At 42.5% G+C, this 25,916-nt stretch overlaps 3 protein-coding genes across 4 annotated transcripts; all 3 read left to right on the plus strand.

The window, feature by feature from the left end:
• The first annotated feature begins 5 nt into the window (after positions 1-5).
• rp2 (RP2 activator of ARL3 GTPase) lies at positions 6-15,545 on the plus strand. Of its 2 annotated transcripts, none has more exons than XM_022231214.2 (9): positions 6-189; positions 7,451-7,568; positions 8,166-8,257; positions 8,897-9,069; positions 9,637-9,740; positions 9,974-10,102; positions 10,418-10,495; positions 11,856-11,958; positions 12,500-15,545. In XM_022231214.2, the coding sequence occupies exons 1-9, from the start codon at positions 125-127 to the stop codon at positions 12,667-12,669; spliced, it is 1,032 nt and encodes a 343-aa protein (XP_022086906.2). In that variant the 5' UTR covers positions 6-124; the 3' UTR covers positions 12,670-15,545. The 2 variants fall into 2 exon arrangements, with proteins under 2 accessions (XP_022086906.2, XP_086987334.1); XM_087131208.1 differs by lacking the exon at positions 6-189 and adding an exon at positions 4,972-5,380.
• A 427-nt stretch (positions 15,546-15,972) lies between these two features.
• Positions 15,973-21,624, plus strand: LOC110977248 (uncharacterized). Its single transcript, XM_022231193.2, has 4 exons — positions 15,973-16,127; positions 18,574-18,645; positions 19,286-19,404; positions 20,065-21,624. Exons 2-4 carry the CDS (start codon positions 18,600-18,602, stop codon positions 20,281-20,283), a joined length of 384 nt encoding a protein of 127 aa, XP_022086885.2. The 5' UTR covers positions 15,973-16,127; positions 18,574-18,599; the 3' UTR covers positions 20,284-21,624.
• A 738-nt stretch (positions 21,625-22,362) lies between these two features.
• Positions 22,363-25,810, plus strand: LOC110977289 (uncharacterized). Its single transcript, XM_022231275.2, has 4 exons — positions 22,363-22,517; positions 23,292-23,363; positions 23,739-23,860; positions 24,241-25,810. The coding sequence occupies exons 2-4, from the start codon at positions 23,321-23,323 to the stop codon at positions 24,439-24,441; spliced, it is 366 nt and encodes a 121-aa protein (XP_022086967.1). The 5' UTR covers positions 22,363-22,517; positions 23,292-23,320; the 3' UTR covers positions 24,442-25,810.
• The last annotated feature ends 106 nt before the right edge of the window (positions 25,811-25,916 follow it).

Below are 25,916 nucleotides of genomic sequence, written 5' to 3' on the forward strand. Positions count from 1 at the left end.
AAAGGTTTTGTTGTCCAGCGAGAATTAACGCCACAAATTACATGTAGCGGTGCCGTTCAGCCTTCTGCTTTGTCGGTTAATTCAAGAGTTCTTGGAGCCTTATCATCGCATGTGAGTGTCAGGAATGGGGTGTTTATTTTCGAAACGGGAAGCCAAGCAGGAGGAGGAGACACCACCCGTGTACAGCTGGTGAGTTAACCGTGGGTGTTCGTTAACGTTCCTCCAGTATCAGGGTTCATCTAGCCTATTCAATCAGTCACAGCAACCGTGACGCGCCCCTTAACTGTCAAGGTGGTCAACCATGACGGTCACCGGCATGACTAGCTAGCCCCTTACAAACTTGTCCCCTTGGGCCTAGCCGACTCCCCCCCCCCTGCAGACTTACCCCTGACCCACACGCCCCTGGATAAAATAGTAATTCTTTAATTCAAGCCTGTAAAAATTTGTTTGTGCTTATCACCAGATCACGGACATGATGGAAAGAATTCCATATCGATGCCAGATTACATGTACATGTATTCTCTGCAGTGACTTGATAAGGTAATCGGTCACTTCGGCACCTTGCCAAGTCGGCACCTGCCAACTCAGCACCTTGCCAAGTTGGCACCTACCAACTCGACACCTTGCCAACTCGGCACCTTACCACTTGGCACCTGCGCATAAGCCAATTCAGCACCTTGCCAACTGGTGCGTACATACAATGAATGCACTCCATAGATAGATCGGGCATGAGCTACATGTACATCGCACCAACCAATCAGTTGTTTGTAGGCTAGATCTTTTAATAGATAAAAAAATGGAACTGTGACAGAAAAAATGTAAGATATTTTGGCAAGGTTTCTGGCTGAGTAACTCGCACTGTGTCTTTTCCGGATAGCTTGCACAAAATCACAGAAGTCAGGTGCCAATTTGGAAAACGCAGACCTAAGACAAAATTTAGGTGCCGAGTTGGCGCTATGCCATGTATGCTGACTACACTCGGGTGCCAAGTTTGAAAGTTGACAAGTTGGCAGGTGCCGAGGTGACCGACATTCACACCTTCCTTGATAATAGCCATCAGAAAGCAAAAATATGTCCAGAAAAGTTCAATTTAGGAGGGAAAATACCAAGTCATTTACATGTACTTAGAAAACTTCCACAAAACTTTTCAGACCAGTCTTGAAGGGTTTATGCACCGGTTGTCAAGTGGCATCCACATATGGAACTCTTTCATGTCTTTCCGTTATGAAGTTTGTGTTTAGTCAGTTAGTAGGAGTTAAAAGCATGTTTTTTAACTAGACCTACATGTACAATTTTAATTCCCTTAAAAGTGGTAAGAGGTCTCAGACGAGAGGAAGTACATGTACATTATGTAACTTGCCACCTCCCCCTTCCCACGATGCACCGCAGGGGATGATTCAGTTATAAATGCACTGTGAAACATGTACTCCGTACTTTGTACATGTATACATTACTATCAATCATGTACCTGTATCCACACATTGTAACACAGGCACACGTTGTACAATCATGTGCAGTGTAAGTCTAAAAGTCTAAAACTGGAACTGCTTCTTGCTGTCTCCCCTTTACTGATGTTGGTGAATGTGGGTCGATTGGCGGCTGCCCGAGGTGCCCTTGTAAGCCATCGGCTCAACCATGTTTAAATGTAATCATTGTTCCACGCTTAATGTCTTCATTGTACAGCCCATTTGAACATATCTATATGACATTTGCACTTTATAAATGAATAAATTATTATTTTTTTTAAGTGTGTGCATCATGTTTTTTATTCTAGTACATGTATGGGTATAATTCCAGAAATTAGGAATCCATTTTTTTTTCCGTGTCCCTGTCACATCTGACATATGAGTCTGTAAGTTGAGAACACATTTTTTAATTTCCAAGAGTGATGAATTAATGCAAATTACCTGCTAAGAAATAGCAATATTTAGTTTGAAATCAATTCTGGTGATATTTCCATGGCAAACAACAAAGGTCAGATATAACAGGGACACAAAAATGTCACACTTTTGGACCCCTACTTTCTGGAATTACCCACATGTACATGTATGTACATTCTATATCAAATACTGTGTACATGTACGCGACATTAATTGTGTAGATCAAAGTGGCTTCCATAGAATGATTCTTAAGGACTTCTCGTTCCCCCGTTTCTATTATTTGCACAAGAGAGGTCATTTGCACCTGAATAAGAGCAAAAATATTGATGACTGCCTTCCCTTGCTGCCTAATTTTTGGATGCGCGATGCTTGTTACAAATGCCTCCACGTCTACGTGTGCAATGTGCTGTGGCTTGTGGTTTATGAGAAGCACTGGCCAGTCATGAATACTCTGGGGTCCCTCAGCAGCGCCATCCTTGAATGGATGCCATGGGAGCCATTCAGCCACTGATGGCCACTTGGTATTGGTTGGTTGGTTTCCACGGAGACGGGGCTGGATCGTTGCCGGGGTGATGCCTGCAGCTACATGTACGTAGACACGGGGGCAGTCGGCAGTTGAGGAATGAGTCAGGGAATGTTTCATCTAACCTGGATGCTCGAGGGTGAATTCCTGTTGCGGGATACTGTGGCTGCAATTCTGTCAGTTATACCATAGCTCTATGGTTTTACATGTCCCATAGTGTCAGCTTTTGTGTTTGTGTCATTAGGACGGCCTTGCAGAATAAAAAATATGTTTCTCGTGCCCAAATGCATCAGTTTCAACAATGTGTCCCCTGCCTATTGATGGTACATGAATGTGTGCAGGTGACCTCACTCGTTTTTATAGCCACCTTGACCTTTGATTGGCTAATAGGCCTGTTGCCGGGTCACACGGAAAACAGAACAAAAAAACGTGAATTTACCGTAATTATATTCTGAACAATTTTGAAGAGTACATGTACAGTGTATTTCCCCTCTGGGTTGTTCTGGCAGAGGCCGCACAATGCAAGATTGGGTTATCTAAAGGACCTCGGATTATGCTGAGGACGTGGAGTTAGCAATGCTCCATTCGCTGCCTACATTTTGATTATTTTAGGGGAAAATCCTGTGAACACTGGACAGTCCAATGAAAATTTCATTTTTCAATTAAAGTTTAACCTTGAATATCAGCTCATGCCTCATGTCACCTGTCCATGCATTAATTATTACTTCTTTCAAATTGTAGAAGCCCTAATTTTGTTTTACAAAAGTCTTTGACGCTGGTCAACAAGCTTTTCAATTTCCTTCCCCATCACTGAGTGCTGTGGAAATTATACACTGCGGCCTTAGGCGGCACTAAGGGTGTCATGCAGCACTTATCCAAGTGTTCCCAGGCCGGGAAGGGACGGGCAGATCTACAGTAATTCAATCCTTGTAGGGCGGTGCCGAATATTCGATCGAGTATCGAATATTCAAATATTATTTTTCGGATTTGAATATTCAAATGCAAAATTTATGAGAAGGAGGGGAAAATTTTCTTTTCTTTTCAAATGAGAAAAATTGCATACTGAGGTTTGTTTCAAGGAGATTCAAAGGAAAAGCGACAGAAATCTTACAATGATTTAAAAAGTAAATTATTCATTAAACAATTGAAAACAAATAGAAATCTACAACAGGGCAAGAAGTCTCGTTCATCTCTTTAATCTTGCTAAATCGTGGCTGGAGATACTCCTAGATGTGAGAAGCTATAATATTGATCATAATGTACAATTGTGTGCGTTATTGCAAATGGTTTTGTCTACGGTTTGTTCGTCAACAATCTGCAGATCGGTACAACCGAATATTCAGATAATCAATTTTGTTATCAGCAAAGACACGTTCTTTGATCAATATTCCAGCAGAGAGAAATACATACATGTACATGTCAACGGTGCCTGGTCATGTTTAGTAATCATCCAGCTTTGTGATGTAGAAAAATTCCATCTCACCTGGCATGTGGCTAAAGACGAAACCCTTGAAAAAAAAGCCATGCATTCATGGCCTCTCTCCTCTGCAAGGCACTCTTGCGGCAATCACGAGAAGGTTTACGAACTCTGCTTGCCGTCAATGTCGAAGCCCTTTATACAGTGTACTTTACATGTACATGTAAATGCAATGCAAATTTCATTACTTCCGTACTTTTGTTCTTCAGCATGCAATTTAGACAGACATCTGGCTGGTCGTAATTCCAATTAGACACTGGACATATTCAATATTAGACCCTGTCTTGGATTGTGTAAAATACGCATTGTGTACAAGGACACTGTACATGCACATGTACTGTATACATGAATTCATAATACTTTTTAACTCTCACAGACGTGTGGGCATTCCTTTTTTGCCTGTGGTTGAAAGAAAGTCAGAGAAAATGCTCCCTTTTTCCCAAGTACATGTATGAATATTCCTTCAAGCTGGATGTCCTTAACTACGATTTCCTTGACTATTCCTCTTCAGTTTTCGGCGATAACACTGTCCCCCCAAATGACTCTAAAACAGGTTTTCAGAGAGGACGGAACACTTGTGTGGACCTTGTACTTGTACATGTACATGCATGAAAAAGAAAAACATTCCTGTCTAGGGGCTCTCCAACTTTAGCTTAAAAACTGTCAAAAGTGTGGTACATGTACAAATGTTCCGGTATATTGTATGTCAATATAATGTGCACTGTACCTGGTACATGTTCATGTATACATGATCACAGAAGCCTCTGTCAAAAGTGTGGTACATATATTCTGGTATATTGTGTGTCTATATAATACAATGTGCACTGTACAGTGTACTTGCATGTACATGTACATGTACCTACATGTACATTGTACATGTAGGGTAATTGATTGCCTTTACCCCAGTGTGACACTGATCTGCTGGGTTAACACTGTAGGCCATCCATGACTGAAGATTCTTTGATTTGAGCAACCTCTACAATGGCAGATTACACACTGTACAGCAGTGGGTGATTTAAATAACAAACAGAGCTTGGCGGCCTTGGATACCACACAGGCAGAAATCCCCGCCTCTTTCACAGTGTCGGCTTGGCTTTCATGTCAGGACTGAGTGGCATACAGTGATGAGCCACCGCCAGCAGGTGCTTTCATCAACCTCCAGCGAGTTTACCCCGTGGCCAAGGAGTCAAACTTTAGATTTGACCTTTTCGCGATAGAGACTAGTCGCAAGTAAATTAGATAGGTTTGCTGTAGCACCATGGATGTATCTCTTTTTGAGCATGTGGGGTTCTGAAAAGAACCAGTCAAATACCCAAGACTACATGTACGTCCTTGTCAGTTTCGGCAACTGCGCTTGAAACCTTCTGATGCTGGATCGAGCCATGAACTCTAGTGGTGGCTGATCTCTTCCCATCCAGTCGACAGCGCCGGGGAGGTGATACGAGCCGATGACCGGGGCATGGCTCTGTGCAGCACCTGCCACATCCTCAGCCAAGCGCCGTAAGGAACACACCTCTCTGAGGAAGCTACAGATCTCTTGTGCTAGAATTCTGGCAGAAAACTATCGCTGTACCGGTCTAAAGAGAGTGTTCACAGCAGTGTTTTTCTCAGGGAATAAGTGCCATAGGTGTACATGTATACTTCCCAAGAGGATTTATTCCCATTCATAACTTCACACCTTTTGAGTCAGAAAGTCAGAATAAGGGGAAAATCAATTTTAATGACTTTTTAGCGACCCTTTTAGCGACAGTACGTTATTTTTCATACATGTACACGAAGCCGGTACATGTATGCATCTCCCTTTCAGTTAGCCGTACACAATCTCTTCAGTGAATGGCGCACCCCTAGCATGTACTGTTCGAGGTGATGCAGAAAATGCTGAGCTTGGGTAATGTGCATTTGGGGAAATGCAGACTCATTGTGTAAGCTACATGTATGTGAAGATTACGGACATTTAGCGCAATCAAGGGAAAAGGGACAGGAGGTCATACCTGTACATGTCATAGGAGTCAAACATCCAGGTGACACCTGACAAGTGTTTAAGACCAGCTATTTACATGGTAAGGCAGGCCATGTGACAGGTTCTCGACCAATGGGAATGGCTAGACTGTAGTTAAAACCATTGCCCTAAGTTTTTAAGACCAGCCATTTACATTGTAAGGCAGGCCATGTGACAGGTTCTCGACCAATAGGAATGGCTAGACTGTAGTTAAAACCATTGCCCTAAGTTTTTAAGACCAGCCATTTACATTGTAAGGCAGGCTATGTGACAGGTTCTCGACCAATAGGAATGGCTAGACTGTAGTTAAAACCATTGCCCTAAGTTTTTAAGACCAGCCATTTACATTGTAAGGCAGGCTATGTGACAGGTTCTCGACCAATAGGAATGGCTAGACTGTAGTTAAAACCATTGCCCTAAGTTTTTAAGACCAGCCATTTACATTGTAAGGCAGGCCATGTGACAGGTTCTCGACCAATGGGAATGGCTAGACTGTAGTTAAAACCATTGCCCTAAGTTTTTAAGACCAGCCATTTACATTGTAAGGCAGGCCATGTGACAGGTTCTCGACCAATGGGGATGGCTAGACTGTAGTTAAAACCATTGCCGTAAGTGTTCTACCATTTTGCATGCTGTAAGCGCCTGTAACCAAAATCTGGCTTACCGGCTGATAAACTTGTATATGTACAGAAGTCTACGGAACTCAAACTGTTTGAAAAGTATGACATTGCAGAAGAAATATATCACACAGATATTTTCACATGACTTTTCTCATAGAGTATATTTTGCCATATATTGGCTGTGTCATGAGTTTCAGCCAAATGAATGTTGTCTGTAAGATTAAGCTAAGCAAACAATAATTATCAAACAATTGGTGGGGGACATACAGTACATGTACAGCACCTAATGGACACTATTCCAAAATGCTTGTCTGACATTAATATTGACCAAATACCAGAGGTCAACGTACTGTATTTCTGTCAATTAACAACGACAAGCTACGGTAGTTCACGTCTCGGCATACATGGCACTGTACATCATGTACTCATTATCGATTCATGTCATGTACCGTACATATCTGCTGCCAGTAATTGAAGTTAATAATTCAACAATCATGTCTTCCCCTAACACAATTATCAATTTCCATGTTTTACACATCACTCACAGAGGCTTGCATTCTTCTGAATAGATGTTGATAGGGTTTTAGCGTATGTTGCGGTGTGGGGAACATAATTGATCAAGTCGGCATGCGTGTACCGGGTAGCCCTCTAGCTGTATAACAAAATTACTTGGGCTTAATTTATCTGCATTGGGAGTGCTGATCATATCTGATTTCCATCTGTTCCGTCTGCGATCTGATATTTTTTCCAATGTCAGTCGGTGTCATTCACACATGTTATACACAGTTCAAGGGATGCATGCAGTTTTCCAGACAGACAGATACTGTACGCATTCACTGAGAGCGACTTGGTTGGGGGTTTGCTGAACAAAACGATGGCAGGTAGCGCTCAGTCGGGCGGTGCCCTGAACATGCTCATCATGTCCCTGCCGTTCTCCTCCCTACGCCACAGGGACCGCAAGGACCGGCCGGACCCCAAGGACTTCACCTTGGAGAACCTGAGCGGGGAGACGGTGGGCCGGGTACCGGGCAAAGTCAACGGCCAGCAGTTTCTCATCAAGAACTGCCAGGTAGGTCATGTACCGGTAGGGCACCGACCCTGAATCACCCAGTCCGAGTGGGAGCAAACGAGGGCTTCTTTTTTTGTGTGTGTGCTATAAGCCTCACTCCACGTACATGTACCAGGAATGAATGGGTACATTGTACCTGTGCGGGCAGAGATGATATAATGTTTTCCCCGTTTGTGCCTGACATGGTAGCATTGGGCTAGTATACTCCCCAGGGAGCTGATGGTCTCACAATATCAGAAATGTTCAGATATTGGTCGGGTCAGTGCTAAAAGGTCATTACAGCAAAAATAAAATGTTATTTACTCTTAAGGGCCCTACTCTGAGCATGAAGGAAATGTTGCATCGAAACCGACTACATTCGTTGTACCTGTACTTCTGTTAATTAAACTAGTTTTCTGGGGCCAATATGTTTCAATTTCAACAAATTTTCTTGCCCGAGAGTCAGGTTTCAAATACCAGTAGTGTGTTTCAAGAAGGACCACGTAATGCAATTTTTCAGTAAGGACCTATTGGCACTGGTGATACAACAGATGTCAAGCTCAGGTGTTGTGAGTCCAATGTGCAGGGCTTATCCAGTGTGTCTGTTTCAATCACTAGAACTGCCATATCTACGTCTTTGACCACTCGGCCACCATCACCGTGGACAAGTGCCTGGACTGCACGATATTCCTGGGGCCGATCAAAGGAAGGTAAGAACGTTTCTATGTACCTTACCTCTTGGGGCAATATATCACGCGAGCACAAGCGGAACGCAATGCATCTGTGGTCTGCAAGCGCGATAACGAATTTATCTTCAAGCAAACTTGCGCACAGTAAAGATGTTATAAGGGTTTCAGTCTGCAAAATGTGCCACCTTTGAATTTACAATAAATGATGCAGTTGTGCATTTTGCTTTCAGCATAAAATAGCGCATTGCCTGGAGTTACAAAGCGCATGATGAATCATAGATTTGATGTGGACCATGCAATACGGTTATGCACGTTTGTCATAGTGTTTGTTGTCATGGATCGACCAATCAGAAGTGAGAATTCAAGTTTACCTTGAGATAATTAAGGTTATCTTGTGAGTGGGCCGGGCTCAACCCTGACTCTGCTAAATTGCTGCAAATATCGATGAATGCAGTAAATTTTCGCAAAGTCGAGGTGGATTTTGGACCCACCGGTACATGTACATGTACGTTTTTGAATTGAGAAACATGTCATCTCTCTGGGTACCCTATTCCAGCACTTGGACTTGACCGTCCCCACTCTTTCTTGGGTTTGGTCACGCCCCCATTGAACCAAAGTTGCTATGTTTCCCCCCTCTCAATTTTCATTTTCTGAAAACAGCGTCTTTCTGCGCAACTGCACGTCCTGCAAGTGCGTCATCGCCTGCCAGCAGTTCCGATCCCGTGACTGCAAGGCCATCGACGTCTTTCTCCACTGCGGCTCCCAGCCCATCATCGAGGCCTCCACCAAGATGCGGTTCGGCTGCTTCCAGTACCAATACCCGGAGCTGACAGGTAAGGACCCTCGGGTCATTCCATGTCAAATTACCCAAACGGGTTAACCCAAACCCCCCCTCTCCTTCAAATTGGTGCAAACTTCAAATTGCTTCTGCATGAGAAATGATGATAAATTTCGATTCTTTACACAATAAGCTTTCCGAAGATACTGATATTAACAAATTTGGCTAACAGGTTAGAGAGATTGAAAAATGGCAATCAAGCCAATTTTGGCCAAAAGTGCCCAAAAGTTGTGGTCCGTAACTCAAATCCATTCGTCCGACAGGGCTAAAACTTGAAATTTGAGCCTTTCAAGCCACTATTACCCTATAAACCAAAATTAACCCTCCATTCAGGGCATACCACAGCCCAGCAGTCACGGTCAAAAGAATTACCGGCGCAAAGGGGTTAATACATTATCTCTAGGTTTAAAAGTGAACTTGCTGGCTTATCAGCTACAGAAAATGATTCAGTTGGCGAGAATCGTCAAAGTCTTCACAATTTGTAATGGAACACTTCTAGTCCACGTGCATGTAAACGTTCAACCACGGCTGTCCTCTTTCCCCCGTTCTTGTTTTTCTTCAGATCAGTTTACCAAGAGCGGGCTTAGCCCGTACAGGAACCTGTGGGACAATATTTACGACTTCTCGCCCATGCCAGACGAACAGAATTGGTCACTGCTTCCAGACGTAAGTAACTCCTCTTTCTTGAAATTTCTGCCACAGCCTTGAACTAGAAAGAAAAAGCCAGTCAGCTGACGATGAAATTGTGGACAGGTTGTAAAGCGAGATCAACGATCCTGCGGAAATCAAACGGTGATGCAGATTGGCCAAGCCCAACAAATGTATGGCATAAGGACTGTCTTTTTTTATCTATTTATGTAGAAATTTGTCTTCCGTAAAAATTGTATCTCTGCTTTCAGGATGCCAAAGTGGAGGATTTTGTGCCTTTGCCAACAACCGAGCAGTTCCAGGACATGAAGATATCGACGGCATCAGACGACAGCGTCGTGCCGCTAACCCTGGGCAAAACGAAACAGAAAGGGTCGGAGGTAAATGCTGATGGTTCTTTGTTTTTCTCCATCTCTTCGAGTGAGATTTAAAGATTCTAAATTTCTTGTTTACCAGTGTCCCTTTAGATGGTAATTTTTCTTAGGTAAAAACTAATAATCTCCTGACGACGGACAAAACGCGCCGTCCGAAATCTCGAGTACCCTCCGGTTCTTTTCGGAACCGCACATGCTCAGAAAAGAGAGTATCCTTGCGTGGTGCTAACCCAAACACGGTGTTACTGATCTTGCCACCTTAACCGTGAAAATCTTCAAAGCTCATCAGGTATTTTTCTTGTTTGATTTTCTTTCTTCCAGTCATCGCTTGTGGTCTTCTTCAAGGATTCCTCCTCTGAGGAGAAGCTGAGACAGTTCCTCAAAGACGTGAGGCAAGAGGTACGTGAAGGAAAGTCGTCATCGTTTCTGGGACTGGATCGTGTTCGTTTGTCTGCTCTTTGGAACAATCACCGAGGAGTTGTAACTGTTTAACTTTTTTTTTTTTAAACATAGCTCTCTCGGTCCTTCATTGGCAGCACGCCTGACTGCCAGCTCTCATTGGGACACCTTTTAAGCCGAAATCAATTATGTAGTGCTGTCAAGGTCGGGTTCCTTTAATTGGAATTCTTAATGTGCCCTTCGCTGACAAAGAAAGTCCATCGATCACACCACAGTCAAAGCCCAAAGACCAACCTCAGTAGGCTGGTCACGAAGAGGTGACTAGACTAATCCAACTATCGTCGACTCGTACGAGTCTGATGGGAGATTATCGAACTGTGGTTAACTATGTCCATTGAACTTGCCCACTGACGTTTATGATCAGATGTGCACATCTGTCGTCTTTGGTGGCTGCATGCATGTTTAGGTAGTCTAGCCTTCAAGGCATTGATAAAGTGGTGATGGGTATGAGGAAAATGTGGAGCCAGGAGGCCGTTGTTACTCCCTCTGAAATACTATGGTATGCACATTGGGAACTTGGAGTAGTGGTAGTTAAAGTAACGGCAGAATGGGGTGTATTGTGTATTCCCACTTACATGCGGGAATGTGTGCTGCGGGTCCAGAACGAGAGTGTGAAAACAAACTGGCAACGCTAGCCCCATGTGTTGTGCACGTGTTACTTGTGCAGCAAAACATGGATGCCATTCAACAGGTTCATAGCTGGTGACCACCATGCCATGCCATTCAACAGGTTCATAGCTGGTGACCACCATGCCATTTGATAAAGTGTTCTCAGTTATTTTGCTTAAAAGTAAGGCTGTGCTTGAAACATGCTCCCAAAGCTATGGCTAGGTCTAAATGTCTGCACATTTCCAATGGAGTGAAGACCTACACGTAGACCTAGCCCTAGAAAACAGATTCTAGGGCTTGCCTGGGCTGTTTTGCAGCACTTGACTTGGGCTCTGTCTCAGGCTTCAACTGTTTTTCAATTCATCACAAAACATCAAGTAAGATGCAAAAGAGCCAAACATTATCGTTCTTCGGTTTAATTTAAACGCTTCAGGCCCACAATCGGGGATTGGTTTCCTACACCAACCCTGAGACGGAGACGAAGTTGAGTTTTGGAAAACGGCCCTGGTTTACAAGCGTACAACTTACAGTCGCTAACCACGGGCTTGCCTGGTAGTGGCTCATCAAGGCGGAAACCAGAAGGCCACGAGGTAGTGCGGTGTAAAGTTGACTGAACCCCGTACAATGGCTTACAAATGCTGTGGTATCGCAGAGACCAATGACACCCTCTGTGTCTGGGTGTTTGTTCCAGGGGTCCTGCTGCCTGGCCCGCACCTCCGAGATCGAGATTGACGCCAGCACAGCCGCCAGGATATTTGGGGAGGACGAGAGATTTGCCAAAGCTGCGACAAACGGTGAGCACAAGGATTGCAAAAAATGACCCGATCACGAAGTTTTACTAGGTGCCGTTGTTGAACTAAACTCCGAACAAATGCACATTAGCTGAAAATGACTGGACTAGTTGAGAATCTGTGTTGTAGTCAAGACCACTTAAGGCATTCACAAGACCTCTAGTCTGAATTCAAGCCACAAGCTTTTCAAATGAACTGCAACAAAAGCATTCCTTTGTCATTGTCCACCCTGTTACTTGTGACTGGTCTTGTGACTGGTCTTGTGACTGGTCTTGTGACTGGTCTTGTGACTGGTCTTGTGACTGGTCTTGTGTCTGGTCTTGTGTCTGGTCTTGTGTCTGGTCTTGTGTCTGGTCTTGTGATGGTCTTGACTACAACACCGTCAAGAATCTGCGTCAGGTCTACCACGGTTGGTTGCATTGATTTGCAACAGTACCAACAGTTTCCGACAGAATGTGCGCAAAAACCACAAAAGTGGATGGCCATTGCTTGCAGGCAAAATGAGGGTTGAGCTTTACTTGTGGCAATTTTCACTTTTGAGCAGGTGCAGTGGTGGGTCTGGAGTTCAACGGCACCGACACCGCCCTGACTTGCCAGAGGATCGCCCAGTCCATCATTGGCGACTCGGTGGTGTTCCTTCCCAACAGCGCCGAGTCGGGATCACAGGCAGTGGAGGCCTGGAACAGCCAGGTGGAAGCCCAGATGGCCATGTGAAGACGACAAGAAGAAGGAACAGAAATACTGAACCCAGGGCTTAGGAGCAGCACGGGGCAACATTTCCCACCGTGGTCGATTGACCACTTGCCAAAGGTGTCACTTCTCAGCGAACTTGTCCCAAGTGTGAAAATACGGACTTTTCAAAATGATGAGATGACAACAAGAGCAGTCTCTGTCAGAGTTGGACTTAGCAGGTGTTGACCCTTGCTGGTTACTTGTTTTAAGAGTTGTGCATTTTCTTTATCGCACAGTCCTTTTCTTTAAAATTCTGAGAAAATGTTGCAAAGTGATATTTACCTCAATGCCAGGCTGTGGCCCGGGGTTGCTTGATGGGCCCCACTCATGTCCAACCTCCAAAGAACTACCGAGGTAGTTCAAGTCTCTCTGTGTGTGTGCTAACGCAGTGGGAATCACCAGGCATTGGCGGTGTAATTGTCGCTCAGTGCTGCATACAGAATTTCCCCGAGCAAATTTAAACGTCCTAGTTGTTACGGACGCAGAAAATTCCTGCGTGCTTACTATGCTGTAAACTGCATGCTCACTGCATGTATTTTCCAATGAGGACCCACACTCAGCTGCATTCCTCACACAAACAATTGCCATCCTTTTTTGCGGTTTTTGCACACATTCCATCGAAAACTTGCAGTTAGACTGTACCCAGGGCCCTCACTCGGTCCCTCAGATTTGATGGAATCATGCCCCCTACAGTTTTTTCACAAAGCCATCAGGAAACACAGCTGAAGATGCCTAGCAGGTGGAACAACATGGTGTTCTTAGCGTGGGGTCCGGAGTCTTTTCTTCACAAATGCAAAGTTGAACGACAGGTTCTAAGTGCACTACTTCAGTCACAATGCCTTGAAATTGCTGTCCTTAGTACTTAATGCGACAGGAGCCCAGACTCTTGTCGTTGTTTTGTGGTGTTTTTGCATGCAAGTTGTAAACAGTTGTACACGTAGTTTGTTGTGTTTTTGTGTTGACCAGTTCTAGCCAATGAACAAAGTGCTGAGGGCTGTTTTGGAAGTCGCTGTAAAGGAAATGTTGGTTCATTGTTAGCACTGTCGAAATGTGAATGATATTCACTGCCTCCAGAGAAAAGATTGATACGTAGCTTGCACGAACACAAATGTAAATCTATGACATCGCAGAAAACATTCACTCCTGAAATTCTTAAAAGTCAAATAAGTTTCTATAATGTTGGATGAACTCTGCCAAGGATGCTTCGTTTCTTTACATTGTCTTCACATTTGTTTATGCTGTGAACCAGCCGAGAGTTGACATAATCTGCACTGAAATGTTTTGATTCGGGGGATCTGGGAAAACTTGTAAAGTTTCAGCTTATGAATAACGGTCCTGGTTGAGGTTAAACCAAGAGTTGGAAGTATTATGATTACTGGCTAATTGGGAAAAAAATGGGGAGCCAGTTTTAAGACTGCTTTCGTGGGGGTGGAAGCCAGAATTTAGTATTTTGGAAGATGGACGCGATTGTTAAGACCGGAATGTCTGAGCTTTCACCCGAAAGGCTTCCCTCTACTTAAGAAGTCATCAATGCAAAGAAAAGAATAAAAAGGGTCAACCTGTTGGGACTATGGGGGGACTTCAAAGAATGTACGCGATATGTAACTATGCCCCGCCCCCCATCAAACAAACGTATTCGTGGCAAAAAGTCCACTGAGCTTTGTGTTTGACCACCAAAAAAAAACCACACTGATGCATTATCTGAGTCTGAAAGCCATTGGTATTAATGCAAATGTTTTGTAATGAGTGTAGATCTGTGAGTACGTTAGGCAGAGGAAGAGTTCAAAAAGGGGGCGGGGGATGAGGGATAGGAGAGGGGGGGGCGTGGAGACATGGATTGGGGGAAATTTGTAAAGGTGGGAAAAGCAGCTGTATAAAACATTCCATCATGCGTGTGGTTGTTTTCTCGTGATGTCGTCGTACGTGTAGCTCGCTGTTATTATCTGTACAGAGTTTGGTCTCCCCTACTTATGTCTTACAGGTTCCGCCTTTTTAAAGGACTTCATGTGGAAGTGTTGATATATGATGACGCTGCACCTTTTATTTCTGTATAGAAAAGCATCGCCTTGACATTGCAAGTTTTAAATTTTGGTAAACATAATTTTTTTTATTTCATAGATATTACATATTGATAATGGATGGATTGATTGATAGAAATTAATTGATTGATCTTCTGTTGACAAAAACCAGTCACTCTTTTCATCATCTTGGAACAAACCACTTTCTGGTGGGTAACATTTGGGGCGATTTTCATGGGCAAATTGTTCACATATAATTGTTTTATATTGTGCATTACCTTAACCCAACGTGATGTCGTAATATCTGTAGAAGTGAATGGTAAGGGAATGGGCGTGCCCCTTTAAAAACGATCAACCGCCAAAGCCAACAGTTACCCTGCGCAAGCAAATGCCTGAGCCCCCCCTCTTTAGTACATGAAGGTCACGCCCCTCCATTACCACTCCCGTCTCATCTAGCCTCGGTCACATGCAGAAATCGAATGCACGTAGCATACAATGCACCCACCATTTGTAATCTGGTCAGAATTGAATATGTCGTAGGCTTAGATTGTGATGATTTGACGGGCTTTTTTAACCAACATAGCTGGATGAGCGCTTGTCGACCCAAGTTTCGACACCCGCTCAAACCCGTTGCGAAAACAAATCGTGAAATTTCTTCCAAAAAGGGGGGGGGGTTAAGGCCTGCCCGTGTGTTTCTGTGTGTGAATGTAACCCGTAGGGAGAGTGAGACTGTCTCTGTTTTAATATTGATGTGATTGTAAATGTATATAAGTGGTTTATAAGTTAATGGAAACTGTGGCAAGATACTTTAAATAAAACAAACTGTTTTAACTGTAAAAATGTTTCCATGGCTCTGGTTTGAGTCGTCAGTGTCTTGATAAGTTCTTCGAAAACTCCATCAAATGATGCTGGAGATAAATGTCTAACTTGCACATTAATCAACTGTCTTCCGCATAATCAAGTCCTTCGAAAGGGTACAATGACGCCAACCCTCGTCCCCACCAACACCGAGAGCTGTCGAGGTTTTAGTCTCTTAAATGACGGGTTTTAAAAACTCATTGTTGCAAGAATTCCCAAGTGCATTAGAACAATCAAGGGATTCTTCCAAAAGGAGTTCGTTAGTGTTTGGATACATATTTCTAAAGTGCCAATTCCATGCTGATATCAACCGGTAAGGCGCCCCCCCCCGGCCAAAAAATGAAGAAAGATAAACCACCAGCACTCGAAAATACAGAGCGCCCCCTTCTCACTCTGCCAACAACATCGCCACCAACATGGACTTTGATCTTATCACAGCGAAACAACCGAAGCGTCCATCATCCATTTTGTTCGGAGGTTGGGACTAAAGGCAAATCGCCCGTTTTGTGCGGGATTTCGAAGAATGTAAAACAGCTAATTGCCGATTTATTCTGTTCTAATCGGGTAAGTCGATTTACCATTAAATTCTGGTGAAATTCTTTTTGTCCCGAGTTTGTTTTTGAAAGGATTGACGCCCTGATTTGATTGTGGTATGTGCCCGTTAAAGGAACAGCTTTACGGACTGCAGCAGTTTTTCTGCGCGATGTGTATATCGACGATCTTTTTCCTAATCTCCCCAATCCCTTGAAGCCCTCTAGAGCCCTAGAATTTAGTTATAAAGGTCAATCACATTATTTCGTCAACCGCCATTTTATTAATATATGTAATTTGAGATGTTCTTTCCACGTATGGCAGAGATTTACTTTGCCGGTTCTTTAGTTTAACGGTGCTCTTCAAGACATCGTTATACCATTCGCGGGCGTGCTTGGGTTGGATTAGGACCCACGACCACCGTTGACTACAGCGGCCATCTTGAAAATCCAAATCCAGGCTACGTTTTGAGTAGGTTGGACCTGTACCTCTTGGGGAGAAAACTTGGCCTCGAGGAGGCAATGTTGAATGCTTCCAGCGATGCTGATATATTGAGTATTGACGCTCATGTACTAACTCGCGCCCGCAGTGGCTTCATCTTCTGGCCTTACGAGCTCTTCTTTTCCGGACAAGCCACAGACTTTAGGTACAAGAAGAAGCGTTACCATGTTCCCCCCCTGGAAATCAGCAGCATTTGTTTTCCAGGAGTGAGCCACTTTTTCCGGGGGGGGGAAGTACTTATCGGCGAACATAGGAGAGGTCAATTTGAGGTTTATTCTAGCAAATCGGTGGTTTTTATCCCCTTTCAACTCGTTTTCATTTCTTGCAGCCCCCAGGACTTTTTCTCCTTTTCATTTTTGTTTTCCCGGGGGGTAAGCCGTGCCTCTTTCCCCCTCGCGACCCCCATGGTTTACCCCCTATCTGTCCAAAATTTGAACACGTGAGAAAGTTATACATCACGTAACTTGGAAGCGCAATGTTGCAGCTAGTTGTCGTTTCCTTTCATTAAAGTTATAGTAGGAGCAGACAAATTTTGAGAGAATCGACCAATTATTTCTTTGTGTCAGAGTCATTTAAACCTTCCAGGATCCATGGCATATTCAGCAACTTTGAAAAATGGTCGATGATAGACGTTTTCATGAGATTATGCTGTTCGTTAAACTTTGAGTAACTGTAAATCTCTCTTTCTCTGTGTTTTTTCTGAGATTTTCGTTCCTGATTTTTTTGGATGGTTGGTTGGGTTACTCAAACGATTGCTTTACCGCCTTTGTGTCGAAGCAACAAAGACCGTTTTGGTTTCCTTTGAAGGCTCTGGGTGCGGTCAAAGATTTCCACGGGCGGGATGTAAATTTCGGCCATTTTGTTTTTTGACTGACCGTGGATGGCATATATCTTTCTCTTAATACAGCGTAAAACAAAATTTAGAAGATGCAAACCTAAACACTTGCACGAATAGAGTAACAATCAACCGCTTTGCGGTTAAATTTCAGCCACACAGATGTTGACGGGAAAAAATGACAAGTGGTTACAAATCATCGTCGATTGTAAATTCATTTGTCATTTATGGAAATGTAGAAGGCCTCGTAGAGCTTTAGGAAGCACAAAAGCGCCAGGTGCAATTAGTGGAAGTATAAAATTTCACAACTCATTCAGCAAACCCCATCTTTCAAGTCTCGTTTAATGACTGTTATTTACGTGTATTTTTCCAAAAGCGTGAGACATTCCAAAATTAAATTATCCGCAATACAGCCCACCAATGTTTAGGTGTTCTTATGTCTAATTCAGAAAACGCAATTCAGAATGAACAATCGTGTGCGATGTTGCAAATAATTCGATCAAGGACTAAATCTCGCCAAACAAAGTGGCTAAGGCGAGCTGGGGTCAACCTCATTCAAATCGTCTGCGTTAGCACTAGAGTTAATCATTAACTAGATTAGAACCACACCACGCACAATGCAACTTGCGAGTCATAAACCAAGTGCGCGCCAACTTCGTGAAGTACGGGTTTGTACCATGCGCAAACCGTGTCAACATGGCAGGGACCATCTCATAAGTTCTGACTACAAGTTCGTTGGATGCCAAAACTTGAACTGTTAAAATTTTTTCCCGCTAGCAGTTGAAATGTTCACTTTTTAATAATTTATTATGATAGCAAATTCTGAAAGGTTCTTTATATTTTAAAAATGCAAAAGTATTATTTTGTACGGTAACATTTGTTCTTCATTGAAGTGAAAAAAAATATTTTAAACAGAGCTGTTACCACTGAAATAAAAGCAAGACTAATAAGCGTTTGAAAAGAAATGAAATTTCTGCAGTGATTGAAATTTACAGTATTTCCGTTGATTGATCCCTTGACTGAGCAAAAACGGAATCTTTTAATGGCGAGAACTTGTTTCTTTTCCTTCAATTTCTGCAAATTCTTGGCCGCGTAATATCAGAAACTATTTCACAACTATCCTTTTTTCGCTTTTGGTCAAAGGACTGTCCCTCTTCAAGTAAATCGCCATGGCGTGGTCCTTGATTCTGTTGGCACTTGTGTGCACGCCGTTCGGTAAGTAGTAGTCCCATAGAAAATAAAAATAATAAATTTTGAATTCAGAGAAGACAAAATTGAAGTGAAATTTTCTTGTTATCATCTCTTTGGTTATTAAATAGTCGATCATTTGGAAAGATTTTGGTTTCCGTATCAACACTTTAAATTCCTATCGCACCAAACTATACCTCCATTATATTGCCCACTTTTCATGACGACGGTCAAGGTTTGCAGAATATCAACCTTCATTAATGTCAGATATTTCGGTAAAATGTACAATTGCCCCCAATATGATGCTTCTAAACAAGGCAATATTTAGACTTTGGATTATATTTTAGTATTTAACTTTTTCCTATCATTCCTGCTCTTACAATAGGGGCGATTCACATTAGTGCGCCTGTACGAGTTTGCAACGCGTTGGCCAATTACAATGCGCGAAATCTGTCATCCCAATGCTTGGTTGGAAAGGCTCGACAGATTTCGTCCGTTGTGATTGGCCAACCGTTGCAAACTCTTGGAGGCGCACTATTGTCAATCGCCCGTATTGATCTTGTGCCCATCACCGACCGTTGTGTTTATTGGTCTTATGGGCAAAAATTGACTTTGGCACAGAAATATGATTACTCAAGATGGCTAAACTTTAACCTCTGACCTGCAGCTGTCATGGGCGAGGAAAATATGTACTGCTTCAAATGCGCTGCCAACCCTGAGTGTGAGACCTCCGTCAGGTCCGACAGCAACAACGTGTTCTTGGGCAAATGCCAGGGAGTCTGTTACGTAAGTTCGGACAGTTCAGTTGTCAGCATCGTCGTTGTCGTCCTTGAGAATGTCATCACTGTCATTGCCGGCCATTGTTGCATTTGTCATTAGCGCCGCAGCCAGCATCGTCATAGTCATCGTCGTTAATGTCATCAACCTACTACCCTAACCCCTAATAACCATTCTGTTCATCGCATCGTCGCGCCATCACAACACTGTGAACGATCAACATTATCTCTTCCACTATCACTACCGCCACTGAACATCAGACTTTCATAATCACCATCCTCATCCTCGTTCATCGAGCATCCTCGTTCCCCTGTTGTTGCCTAGCAATGGTTAAATCAAAAACACTTACTAATTCTAGGTGAAAGCTGGTCATTTGGACGTAATTCCAAGTCATTTTGTCGAAAAAGAACATCACACCGCCCAACAGTTTTTGTTTCATTTTTTTTCTTCTACCGCACACTCACAACTTCGGATCATGATCGCTCCTATTTACAATTATTTTAAACTCGAAAAATTGTTGCGATTGCAAGTTTCATCTCTGTAGGTTGCATATTGAAAATGCGTGAGTCAGATTGGTCTATTAGATTTGCGACACATATAGTGCGGACTAAAAACAATTTAGTCGAGTTTGATTATAATCTCTTAGCCTTCCTTTTGAATGATTTGCAGGATCGTCGGATCACCCATATTGCTTACAAGGAAACCCTGGTCTACCGCGGCTGCTACGAGAGAGAGACGGACTGCGTTCCCGGTTGCTTTGGCAACGAGGAGCACATGGACTGTGTCAAGTGCTGCAACAAGAACATGTGCAACGGCGCAGGCGTGGTGACTTACAGTCTTCCCATCGTCCTCCTGGCTTGGCTTGTGACCAGAATAGTTTCTCGCTAGTTTATCATTAATTTTCTTGGTCTTTTTTTCTTTTCTTTTTGAGGCTATTTTTAGACGTTCTGTGGGGTGGGCCATATTTACGAGACAAACTTTGCTAGATATTTCCAAAAAAGTGCCTTAGTTGGATTTAGAAATACGGGAAATGGTCACACTTCACCTACTGTAGCTCGTTCCAACTTTTATTTCCCGGTCTATATTTGGTTGAGTATATCTAAAAGATCAACTTTTTACAATTATTGCTTACCCATTTGTACAGTTTCGCTGTAGTTTTTTATCTTAGAAGATTATTATCGAATTTCTTAAAAATATTGGCACATTTTCCATCTTTACCCCAAATGGCTAAGTCTAATTTGATGTCAGATTTTGTTAATCATAATTCGTGTACCAACTGCTCTATTTTTGACCAGGTATAGAAAAATAGCAATGTAATGATAAAATGTTCATGGACATAAAGACTTTAGGACTCTCTCATTGTGTTGGCTTTTTCCATTGGCACTTTTAGACCCCATTTCTTATAACCCTTGTTATTTTTTATATAGAAATGTCGTAGTCTTTAACCCAGTAGATGTGGTACTGTTTTTTTTACCGGTTTAAATGCAGAACTGAGATTTAAAAGGTTGCAGAGGATTGTTAAGGGGGACTAGACAGAGATTTTAGACCCACGGTCTCACAGTCGCTGGTTGTATTAGCAAAGTTTGCGATCCCACCCATTTCTTTTACTGGACGAGCTCATGGAAGAGACAGCCGAATTTTTTCAGCCTTTAGCACCGTCTACACGCGTCTTTAAATTCGTCAAGATTTCTGGGGGGACTCCACCCAATATTTTGTATCTTTGTCCTAAATCTCATCAATGCTCCGAATCTTTCCAAGACAGCCAACACTTAACTTCAGGGTTTTTCCTTTCTTAGGCGTCGACGTCTTGCAGAACTTTCTACAACTTGAGTTTACTTGATCCCCGACCCCACCCTCCTCAATGTCCAATTTGTCCCCCTCTGTCAGTGATTTTGATATCTAAACAATCATTGTTCATTGTATTGTATATGTTTCAAAAAGCCACTGAGTCTTTAAATTTGAGTTTGGACTCCTTTATTGAATATTCTGGTTGTCAAAATACGCATAAAAGGCACATGCATAGTAAAAGCATTTGTAATTTAGTTCTCAATACGACCAATTCGTAACCTTTCCCTTTGATTCGTTTCACCTCAAAGTTCTGTATATTTGTTGTAATTTAGTAATGTTTATAACTTTGGTTAAATTCATGAATATCGGTGACTTTGTATATTCTGGTTAATTAACAATGATAGACTTGTGTGAATAAACAAGTTGATCTCTTTCATAGCATTTTGGATTTTGCTCAATCGAACTCAAAATTGTTATGAGTGGTGCCATAAGATCGATTTGAGGGGTAGAAAGTTCAAAGTTAAATGAATTTTTCAGTTAGCAAAATGGGGCTCATGGCATTTCTAATATAAAACTCCAAATACAGTAACGTTACCTTTGATCAAATATTTCGTTTCGAAATTAATGGACACAATGACAAAATTGAGAACAAAAAACAATAACGTTTATGATGATACAAACTGTTGTCTGTCTGTGTTGGTAAACCTTACTCCTTTTGCCTAGGAATACTTTTACAATATTTGAGTGCAATTTCATGGTTCTCAAAAATGGTTGCTACATGCCAGGACTGTGTAGATTCTGAAAACAGGGATAAATTAATGATTTGATCAGCGGGAGGTTCATTGGAATAAAAGATGATCCCTGATAGTGGTCAATGACTATCAAATAGGCTATGCCTCAGCCCCCACAACCTTACTTTTGGACAAAATGTTGACTCGTTCCAAGACGAAGGAAAGGTACCCTTCTTATTCCTGAAACCTTGTGTTGTAAATGCATTCTCAGCATATGGACCTATTCAGTTTCAATTTTCTAATGTCTAATGGCAAATGAATTGTAAATACCCATTTGTTTGATTTCACATTCCAATCCACAGTCATCATAAAAATGGCGGGGCAACTAAGTCATATCTTCGGGGTTAATATTTAACGGAATCGGTGGCGGTTGTTACAGCATTCCACGGGTTCGAAGGTCGTTTTTTTTCTCTCACTAGGATCTGGCGTCACTACGTTCGGCCATCTTTGTTTGCCACCATTCTCTGGTTGGATTTGCAACGTTCTCGGTTCAACGAAATTGTCACTTTGAAAGCCAATCTAAAACTAAACGAGGCCGTTGAGGTAAGTGGTTGTTTTTCATGAACAGAGAAGATTCGAGAAAGACATATATAATGAGCCTGCCACGCCGATCGTTTGGACGATTTCTCCTATGAGTCTAGTGAATACAGCCACTGAGTCGTATATTTTCAAAAAATACGCTGTGTATGCAGGCTTTCCGATGACATGAGAAAAGCAGGCTACAGGACAGTGGGCCAGACGCATGAATGTACTCGACTCGGGGCAGTCCCGAAAAAAAGCAAAAAACCTACTATAAATGTTTGGTGATACTTCAGGATAGTTGCATATCCGAATTGGTTAATGACGTTAGAACTGTTTCTTTCTCCATAAGAAAATGAAAATTAAATACGATTAGATTTGGGGTGAAATGGAATGCGCGTGTTATAAACAGAGGCAGTCAAATCCATCAGGCTGAAACGGCTCCGTCAAAACTTATGTATCAAAACAAGTCATACAGAGGGTTTGCACAGCTGCCATCTTGATACACGGCTTGGGTAAAGGAGGGTTTCCTTGTTGAACAAAGGAACTGCCCTACAAGATGGCTACCACGCAAAGCCTCTAGGGAGGCCTATAAGTGGAAGCTTCACTTCAACGAGGAGATGAATGGGCGAGTTGATGATCTGAACCGATGGGATTCTGCGATGTCATATCAGCGATGTTTTGAACTGTTCCGAAATCTTAATCTGTGGCATTTGCAAGTTTGGAGCTAAATATCAAGAGTGAGTTTTTCAGCGAGTACAAAATTTGATCAAAGCTCTGGTGTCTTCTTTTTCGCAGAAATAGAGCCTCGACACGTGGACATCAAGATGAGGAAGTTTTACATTCTTGCGTTGTTGTTAATCTGCATTGGTAAGACAGTAGACACAAGTTGAACCTGCATCGTCTTGTACTTTATTTTTCCTATCAATATTATTGAATTCCTTCTGACATAAACGACATTAAATATGTAATATTATAACATTGGCCATCATCGGTGTCGTTATTATGACCACCACTGTCACATTGTGTCACTTTCGAGTAGGCAGTTACTAGCATGTGAGGTGTGATTATCATTGTCATGATGGTCAACCTTTATCGTGGTGACCACTGTGCCTATCTTCAGCATGTGATACTGCCACACAATGGCAGTGGTATCAAGTCACTCTTTCACCATCCTTACGGCGTGAGGGCAACATCGTCATCGCCATTGTCTGTGTCATTCCTTTGTCTTTATACCGATTTCAGGTTACAGCCAAGCCAAGTTTTGCTACAGCTGCACGGGGTACGAGGGTAGCTCATGCGACCGCGAAGTCTTCTTTCGCGAGGACCCAAGAATAGGCAAGATAGAATGTCCTCGGTACTGTTTGGTACGTATTCAATTTCTTTGGACATTATATACAAGTTTCTTCCCTCACGCTGTTTCACTGTGGAAATTATTGCCAGGATTTTGCATTTCCTATACACATTGATATGGTAGACAGACTTCACATTAATCGCCTCATTTTGTTTGCGTATTCCTTAAGCATTTGAATCCGCTACTTCGAGCGGCCCTTCCCAAAGTGTGTAATAAAGTGTGTCTTTTTCTTCTTAAAAGTAGCGATTTATTGCTGTACCTTGTAGGTTTGAATTAAGAAGAGCTCGGTGATTACAATTTGTTTTACCTCTGACCTGCGCAGTTAGCGCCTAGTTACTGCGCCCTCTTACCATGCTTTCCGTTCCGCATGCCCTTTGACCTTGCTCTTCGCAGAAACGATTCACCAAAGATGAGTTCGGTCGACGCATCACCATACGCGGCTGCGGCGGAGACGGCTGCGAGGACAAGTGCGACGCCAGTGGCGACGAGTGCACCTACTGCTGTCAGATGCACGACCTGTGTAACGGCGCCGGCGCAGTGACCTTTAGCCTGGCGCTCGTGGCGGGGGCGGCCATGTTGGCTAGGCTGATTTAGCCTCATTGGTGGGTTTTCCGTGTTGGCTGATTTAGATTCAACATAACGCTGAGGGAAAAGAGCCCCTTTTAATACATGTATTTAGTTTGAACTTGACATACGACACCAACTTGCCCTACTGACAACATGTGCACAGTGTCTAAAACGAAATTCTTGAAATGATCGGTGAAATTGTGTCTTTTTCGGACATCCATAGACCGAATCAGAATGAAAACGCTCTGTTCTTCGCCTTCTTCATGTTACGTGCTTATTTTCATGGGCACTATTATATGCTTTCCGATGCAACTTTTACATCAACCGACACAGAATTCCATCAAAAGAATGAAACTGACCAGTTGGTTAGCTCATTGGAGGGGTTTGAAAAAGATGGTTTTGTTTGTTGATTTCAGTACTTTCTGTTTTTCCTTTTACGGGCCCTTCAAGTTTTAGTTCCAGGTTCTTTGTTAAGAACAACTTAAAGTCTTATTCCTAGTATAGTTCAACGATGTAAAAACCTTGTATAGAAAAACTTGTAATGTGTCTTCCATGTCATTTTTTAAACGTGTCTTCATTTTTTTTCAGAAAAAAACTCATTAAAATTAACAAAACTGTGACAAGAACAAAATTACCACACAATTTACCACGTAAGGGCGCTAAGTTCAATATGGCGGCCTTGGCGTCTTCACAATGATGCACCAACAGTTGGACCAGTTTTAACGCATTCAGTCATCAATTTGACTATGTTTTATTTAGATTGTTTATTATCTTGACCGTAGCAAGTCTTGACTGCCATTTCCTCTCATCATTCGTTGCTTCATGCACCACTGAACAGCAAGCTGCGAGTTAGCACCATATCCAGAACAATGTAATGTTTTGGCAATGCAATAGTTAAGTCCTGTAGCCGGTAGAGATGTACATGTCTACTGTTTTAAGTATGCAAATCTGATGGCTGTATCAGTGCTTCGTCTCATGTAGATCTCTGTTTCCAGTGACAGGAGTATTAATGTGATTAGTTGAAATCGAACTTTGAGTCAAATTAAGTTGACTTTGGAAGCCACTGTCATGATAAATATGATCCCATTGGACTGGAAAATAAGTACATCATATAGTAAATCAGATATAGCCTTTTTAATAGATATTTTCCATTCTATAGTTCTAGCCGAATAGTAGGCCTAACTATTTGGTCTTCATTCAGTACAAAATTGCACTTTGTTAAAAAACTGTTTTGCAGAAATTATATCAAATTAGTCTAATGCGAAAGTTTTGCACTTGTAAATATGTTTCTAATAATTATGTACATATGACTTAAACGTTTTTACAAAGTACAAGGAGCAAGAATTAACATTAAGGGATGAAAGATTGTTTCAAATAAACCATCATCGATGACTAACTCTTCTGTCCAAAGGGACTATTTCACAGGAATTTTACAACAATTCGTTCAGCCGGTTTGCTGTCATAAAATGGCTGGCGGTGATCAACAAGCGGCACAATGCCCC

Source organism: Acanthaster planci, linkage group LG21 (genome assembly GCF_054643075.1).
Source record: "Acanthaster planci isolate LZ-2023a linkage group LG21, COTS_SCS, whole genome shotgun sequence".
NCBI classification, from domain to species: Eukaryota; Metazoa; Echinodermata; class Asteroidea; order Valvatida; family Acanthasteridae; genus Acanthaster; species Acanthaster planci.